The sequence below is a fragment of the Mustela nivalis genome (assembly GCF_964662115.1).
Source record: "Mustela nivalis genome assembly, chromosome: 1".
NCBI classification, from domain to species: Eukaryota; Metazoa; Chordata; class Mammalia; order Carnivora; family Mustelidae; genus Mustela; species Mustela nivalis.
In genome coordinates this window covers 145,648,026-145,655,783 of record NC_139020.1, presented here as the reverse complement: position 1 = coordinate 145,655,783, position 7,758 = coordinate 145,648,026, and the positions used below count along the sequence as shown (strand labels likewise).

The window sequence follows — 7,758 nt, the reverse complement described above, 5'->3', positions numbered from 1 at the left end:
ACCCTGGGCCTTTACCCTGACACCTCTTCGATGGTAGACAGGGTGCAAGGGCCCCAAGGCCAAGGTAGGCTCTGATCAAGCTTATATGAATCAAGAACAGTGAGCATAGACAGCTATCTTGCAATATTAAACTCTTAGAGTGTTACTTTTGAACATTAGACTCCAGACTGTCCCTCCCCTAGAATGTTAAAACCCTGGGAATTTAAGTACCTAGAATAGTTGAATCCTAGAAAATTACTTTCTTAGCGTGTCTGACACCTTACAATGTTAAAACCCTGAGACAGTGTATTCCCAGGAACACTGAACCTCAGCAGAGCTGAGGTCCTTAGACTCTAATTCATGAAACTCCCCATTGTGTAGAAAGGGAAACTGAGGCTCAACAGAGCCATGTGACCTGTGCAGACCCTTAGAAAAGTAGTGACCAAGTTTATCCTAAGGCACCTTCTTGCTTTCTTGCACAGTCTAAGGAGGGTCTCAGATTTGGAATAGGAAGCGGTAAGGTCTTCCCATTTAAAAGATACGGCAACAAGGTCTCCAATGAGTGAATGCCTTTCCAAGTTCATTGAACAGGAAACCCCTATATCCGGGGATGGCTGGGATGAGATATACTCAGGGAGGAACACAGAAGCACCCAGACAGAAAGGCCCAGGAGGCATGAACAAGGGAGATCCTGGGGGAGGGACACCCATGCTTCTCTCTCCCTGGACTGAGGGGCAGAGCTTGGGTCAACTCCTCCCCTCAGGGGCATTGCCTGACCAAGGAATGTAGTCAAGGCCTTGCTGTGCTCCATTTAGAAATGAGGCAGTGAGGCCCTCATAGGCCCAAATTCCCCACCCCTGTCCCATAAGCGCCCGGGGTTGAGTCAAGGCCGCTCTGGGAGGGGTCCTCTGCCCAGCTGTCCCCTCTGTGTCATGTGCAGGAAGCCAGGCAGCTCGCCTTACAGGGCCCTGTCCACCTCTATATATAGCCCCGCGAAGACAGCTGCGTAGACGAAGAGTGACCCAGAAGGAAAGCAGGGGAATAGAAAGAGGAGGCCCCGGCTAGACAGCAGCACCCCCAAGCCACCCACCATGACGCTGGGCTTGGAGCAGGCAGAGGAGCAGCGTCTGTATCAGCAGACGCTCCTGCAGGACGGGCTCAAGGACATGCTGGACCACGGCAAGTTTCTCGACTGTGTGGTACGGGTGGGTGACCGCGAGTTCCCATGCCACCGCCTGGTGCTGGCCGCCTGCAGCCCCTACTTCCGCGCACGCTTCCTGGCCGAGCCCGAGCACGCGGGCGAGGTGCGCCTGGAAGAGGTGTCCCCGGACGTGGTGGCACAGGTGCTGCACTACCTGTACACGTCAGAGATTGCGCTGGACGAGGCGAGCGTGCAGGACTTGTTTGCCGCGGCGCACCGCTTCCAGATCCCATCCATCTTCACCATCTGCGTGTCCTTCCTACAGAAGCGCCTGTGTCTCGCCAACTGCCTGGCCGTCTTCCGCCTCGGCCTCCTGCTGGACTGTGCGCGCCTGGCCGTGGCCGCCCGCGACTTCATCTGCGCGCGCTTCTCGCTGGTGGCGCGCGACGCCGACTTCCTCGGGCTCTCGGCCGACGAGCTCATCGCCATCATCTCCAGTGACGACCTCAATGTGGAGAAGGAAGAGGCCGTGTTCGAGGCGGTGATGCGGTGGGCGGGCAGCGGCGACGCCAAGGCACAGGAGGAGCGCCAGCGGGCGCTGCCCACCGTCTTTGAGAGTGTGCGCTGCCGCCTGCTGCCGCGGGCCTTTCTGGAGAGCCGCGTGGAGAAACACCCTCTCGTGCGTGCCCAGCCGGAGCTGCTGCGCAAGGTGCAGATGGTGAAGGACGCGCACGAGGGCCGCCTCACCGTGCTGCGCAAGAAGAAGAAGGACAAGGGGAAGGAGGCAGCAGGGGCCAAGGCCGCTGACAAGAGCGCGGGCGAAGCCAAGGCGGAGGAGGAGGAGGCGGAACGCATCCTACCCGGGATCCTCAATGACACTCTGCGCTTTGGCATGTTCCTGCAGGACCTCATTTTCATGATCAGTGAGGAGGGGGCTGTGGCCTATGATCCGGCAGCCAACGAGTGTTACTGTGCCTCCCTCTCTACCCAGATCCCCAAGAACCATGTCAGCCTCGTGACCAAGGAGAACCAGGTCTTTGTGGCTGGGGGCCTTTTCTACAACGAGGACAACAAAGAAGACCCCATGAGTGCTTACTTCTTGCAGGTGCCTGCCCAGCCCTGGGAGGGGCAGCCAGTGCTGGTTCTGGGAACGGGGGTCAGCTTTGGGGCCCATGAGAGACTTGTGTCTACTTGTTGGGGGTGCCACTGTGTCTAAGATGAGATGTAGACCAGAGAGGTTCACTGACAGCCACTTACCTGAAGGTTGAAGACAGTTATAGGCAACTGGCAATAAGTGTAACACTTATGTCTCAGTTTCAGGGGCATGTGAGCCCCAGGGAGGTCTAGTATGTTGGAGGCCATCTCTCTGCACAGGGATTGGGATCAGGCAAAGTGAGAAGGAGGAGCAGTGGAAGGGTCTGGGGCAGGACCTTGGCATGAGGCCAGGACTGGAGTATAGAGTAAGAGTGTCCTATACACAGGGACCATCCTGCCTAGTCTTCTCACTGTACAGATGAGAAAACTGAGGGCCAGAAAGGACCAGTAGAGTCAGGTGACCAGTCCAAGTCATAGGGTACTGCAGAATCTCAGAGGGCAGACGTGGTTTCCTAGTGACTGGCCATGTAGGTTTGGGTCTTGCCATTTGAGTGGAATTTGGACACATGAAGGGAAGTTAGGGCGCTTCTGCCTGAGGAATGGTGAGCAAGGGACACGGATTGGAATGAGCCTAGTGAGTGGTGTGCTTGGTGAGGCCTGACCAATTGTAGAGAATGTTGAGGGGCAACTAGGCATCAGGGTTAAACGTGGGGGGGGGTAGGGAGGGAAGGGGGCAACTCCAGTAGTTTCCAGCCAAGGTATTTCGTGGGCATTGTTTATTTTCTCTGGGCCTCCGTTTGTAACTGGGGATATTATTCTTCCTGCTTGATAAGGTTGTTTGAAGGTTATAGATGGTTATAAAGTGCCCATCGGCACATTGCTCCCTCAGAAAGCTGAGCCACAGATATGGATGTAAGACTGTGGAGGTGTAACAGGGCGTCAGACTTTTGGGTATGGTTGGTAGAGCTGTACAGTTTTCTGTACAGTGGGGTTGGGTGGAAAACGGAGGGCAGGCAGGCCTCAGTTCCCGAGCTGTACTGGGGAAGGGACATGGCTCTGCGTGAGGGGCCCCATTGTGGTGCTGTGATGTGGTCTCTGGGCGCCCACCTCCAGGGGCCCTCCCTGGTTCTCATCCTGGAGGGAGGTTAGGGTACTGCCTCCAGGGATGGCCTCCAGGTTGCGCTGGCCTTACCTGGAGACCCGGCCTCATCTGTGACCCAGGGTGGTGGGGCTGGGCTGTGCTGGGCTGGGCTGGGAGAGTGGGGGGTGTGGGGCCGGTGGCTGACTGGACGCCTGACCCGCAGTTTGACCACCTGGACTCCGAGTGGCTGGGGATGCCGCCGCTGCCCTCGCCGCGCTGCCTCTTTGGCCTGGGAGAGGCTCTCAATTCCATCTACGTGGTCGGCGGCCGAGAGCTCAAGGACGGCGAGCGCAGTCTAGACTCCGTCATGTGCTACGACCGTCTGTGAGCTGGGGCCCGGGGCGGGGTTAGAGGGGCGCGGCTGGAGCCAAAGCCAGAGCCCGGGACTGAGAGCGGGGGCTGGGGGCGGGGTTGGGGGCCCTGGGGCGGGGCCCGGGGGCGGCGTTGAGAGGACGGCGGGGGCCAGAGCCAGAGCCCGGGGCCTGCGAGCAGGGGCTGGGGCGGGGTTGAGGGGCCCGGGGGCGGGGTTGAGGGGCTAGGCGGCGGCCCGGGCCAGGACCAGAATCCCGGGCTGCGGGCCGAGGCGGATTTGGATAGGGGCAGAGCGGTGGGCCGCTGAGTGGGAGCGGGCACCCGAGAGGTGCCGGTAATACATCGGGTGTACCCTGGATATGTGTTGGGTGTGTGGGTGAATGCAGAGGCAGGGACCCAGCCCACTCCTGAACCCGGCGCTCGCCCGACTCCTGCCTCCTCCAGGTCGTTCAAATGGGGCGAATCGGATCCTCTGCCTTACGCCGTGTACGGCCACGCGGTGCTCTCCCATATGGACCTGGTCTACGTCATTGGCGGCAAAGGCAGTGACAGGTAAGGCTCGGGACTGGAGCGAGGGCACCAGCAGGGTTGTAGGCCAGAGCGGGAGCACAGTCTCCCCAGGCTGTCGGGGATTTGTGCGGGCTGCCTGGGCAAGGCATCCAGAGCGGCTGAACCAGAGGAGCGGCGCTGTGTTCAGGCTTCTGCCCTCTCACTTACTGTCCTCCATCCCCCAGGAAGTGCCTGAAGAAGATGTGCGTCTACGACCCTAAGAAGTTCGAGTGGAAGGAGCTGGCACCCATGCAGACGGCCCGCTCCCTCTTCGGGGCCACCGTCCACGATGGCCGCATTTTTGTAGCCGCTGGGGTCACAGACACGGGGCTGACCAGTTCAGCTGAAGTGTACAGCATTACAGACAACAAGTATGGCTGTTTCTTGCCCCTTTCCCTAGGCAGCCAGAGATCAAGGGCCCCACTGTGACTGCCTGGCTGTGTGACTTTGGACCTGTTGGCTCGCTCTGTGATGGCCCTGGCAGGAACCATGGTTGCTGCCCCTGGACATCAGCACAGAAGTAGCCTCTCTCTCCTGATCAGCCATGAGGGGGGCTTCCCCCACGATTTGGGGCCAGGGTTAGGGCCAGCGTGGTCTGCAAGAGACAGTTCCCAGGAGTGCGGGGGAGACGCCTGGTTCCTTGTACAGAGTCATACTGGGCAGGAGTCTGGTGCTGGGCGGTCAGGGGACAACTGAACCGGCAGTCCACCTGGACTTCGCCAGCAAAAGGGATGGCCGGAGAAGGATGCCCCAGGCCAAGGAAAGTTGATGCCAAGGCAGTTAGGAGGAAAAAGGCAGGCCTGTTGGAGGAAAGATTGAATGGGGATGGGGAAGTGAGGATGGGGGTACTGGGGCTGGAGAGGGGGCAAGCAGGGCTGGGGTACTTAATCCTGAGAGCGGTGAAACGCCTGTGATGTGTTTTAGGTTCACATCTGTATGTCTTAGGTGACAGCTGATGCAGAGAACAGATTAGAGATTTCCCAGGAGGCAAGGGTATAGTCATAGAGTGGGAGGGGGTGGTAGCCTGCAGATGGGGCACAACGGAGATGAGGCAGAGGGGACGCACAGGAGAAAGACATGGCCAGCGCTTCTCCCACTGTGATGTGCACACGAATCTCCTAGGGGTCATGTTAAAATGCAGATTCTTATTCTCGGGCCTGGGGAAGGGCCTGAGTATATATTTCTAACAACCCCTGCTCCCTCCCCGCCCTGCATCCCAGCCCAGGTGCTGCTGATGCTGCTGGTCCATGGGTCACACTTAGAGTAGCACTTAGAGGGTCCAGTTAGGACATGTGGATTTGAGGGGCCTGGGAGTGTCCAGGAGGAGCCCATCAGGGCGGAGGAAATGCTGAGCTGGAGAGATCTGGGTACAACAGTAAACGGAGGGGATGAACTCCCTCAGGAGAGAGTATAAGAGGGAGAAGCTAATCCCAAGCCCCAGGGATTGTGGGGGTGGATGCATTATCCAGGAAGGAATCTGAGGACATGAGAGCAGGTGGGAGGTGGGCAGGTGGGAGGTGAGAATGTCACATCAACAGAGATGTGTGTTGTGCCTGGATCTTATGTTCTGTGGTGGCTGGGGACCGGAGAGCTGTTTTGGAGCATAGGGATGAAGGCCCAATTTCAGGGTCAGAGGAGCGGAGTGAAGAGACCCTGAGAATAACTGGGCAGTGAAGAGGGGAAGAAGGGTGGGGCACGGGCATCAGGGGAGGGCAGCTCCCCTGGAAGAATTAGTTCAGGAGCAAAGGAGAGCCACTGGGGGGATCCATGGTGGATGGCACAGGGTAGACTGGATGCTATGACCAGGGAGCCGTGAAGGGAAATGGGAAGGGCAGGAGAATGGGGAAGACCAGAGGGCATTGCTAGCAGGGTCAGGACACAGGAGGCTGTGCTGGGAGCATGGGTGCTTGGGATTCGGGTTTCCAAGGGGTTTGTAGCTACAGCTGTGGGTGCTGGGGCTGCCGAGGCCCCTGGGTGACACACCCCATTCACGCCCCCTCCTCCCCACCAGGTGGGCACCCTTCGAGGCCTTCCCCCAGGAACGCAGCTCACTCAGCCTGGTCAGCCTGGCGGGCACCCTGTATGCCATCGGTGGCTTTGCCACGCTGGAGACTGAGTCTGGAGAGTTGGTCCCCACAGAGCTCAATGACATCTGGAGGTGAGCCTGGGCCCAGGGTAGTCCCCAAGCAAGGCTGATGCCCCCCAGTGACACCTGGGAAGCTCATCTGGGGATAGGGTGATCCTCTTCCAGAGAGTCCCCTGGGGAAGGGACAGCAGACATGCCCGGCTCAGCCCAGTTCTTTCCCGTTTGACTGGCAAGGTGTCTGTGGGCTCACAGGGGACCACACCCGACTGAGAAGGCTCAAGCGTGCCGCAGGAGCTGGCCCAGGCTTAGGGCCCAGACCCATGGAAACGGGCCCCTGGGAGTAGAGGGGGCCCTGAAGAGGGAGCCAGGTCTTTCCTCCCCACTCTGTCCTGAGTACTCTTGCTGGAGGGGAAAGCTGGGGCCAGGATTGAGAAGAAGCTGGACCCCAACTGCCCAGAACCATCACTTTCCAAGCTGGCCCTTTCTGGGGGTGGAGGGAAGAGGTTTCGGTACCTGGGGCACCTGCTGAAACTGCCCTTATTCCCACTGCTATGTGTGGACAGGGGGTCTTGGGGGGACATGTGGAATGCCGAGTACAGAATTCTCCAGAGGAGGTGCTGTGGAGATGCAGGCCTTCCTGGAGGAGTGTGACATTCCTTGAGAGGTGACCCTTCTTGGAACGTGGGGTGGCTCTTCTTTGGGGGGTGGGCCTTGTGCTGGGGGGTCCTTTCCTAGGGCATGAGAATTCTCTAGAACCAGACCTTTCTGGAGATGGGCCTGGGGCTTCAGGGACATTTTCAGCCACCCCTCCCCGCTGGGGCCCACTCTGCTGACCCAGCTCTGTGTCCCTGTCCCCACTCCTCCCTCTCACCGCCAGATATAATGAGGATGAGAAGAAGTGGGAGGGTGTCCTGCGGGAGATAGCCTACGCAGCCGGCGCCACCTTCCTTCCTGTGCGGCTCAACGTGCTGCGCCTGACCAAGATGTGACCAGCCCCGAGGCCTGAGCTGAGTACCCCTCCCACTCTGCGGCCACACGAGCCTGGATTTTGGGGGCTCCCAAGAGGATGTGGGGAGGGGCCAGAGTCCACCTGGATCCCGTCCTGCCATGGGGGTGCTCTTCAGCAGAGGAGAACTCGCTGCCTAGTCCTAGACTTGCTGGCAGGGTCCAGGAACTTTAGGGCTCTCCGGTCCCCGTTTCCCCAGTCTTCTTGTTCCATGAACCAGAGACACAGGAGGGTGTCCCAAGCTGCATTCTGGGCCCGTCCCAGACCACCTGTGTGCCAAGGAAGAAGTACCCACAGGACCCCATCTCCTTGCCTGTCAGCTGGGGAGCATCCGTCTCCAGCACACTCGGCAGCCCGGGAAGGAATAAAGTACCTTCTGAGCAAGTAGCTCAGGGTCTAGAATCAGGTCCTCCAGGAGTCCGTGACCAGGTGGTTGAAGATGCCAGATT

General features: G+C 59.1%; 1 protein-coding gene across 1 annotated transcript; it reads left to right on the top strand.

The window, feature by feature from the left end:
- Positions 1–1,005: 1,005 nt before the first annotated feature.
- Positions 1,006–7,711, top strand: KLHL40 (kelch like family member 40). Its single transcript, XM_082724481.1, has 6 exons — positions 1,006–2,225; positions 3,520–3,680; positions 4,113–4,220; positions 4,403–4,588; positions 6,229–6,375; positions 7,181–7,711. Exons 1-6 carry the CDS (start codon positions 1,071–1,073, stop codon positions 7,290–7,292), a joined length of 1,869 nt encoding a protein of 622 aa, XP_082580607.1. The 5' UTR covers positions 1,006–1,070; the 3' UTR covers positions 7,293–7,711.
- Positions 7,712–7,758: the final 47 nt, after the last annotated feature.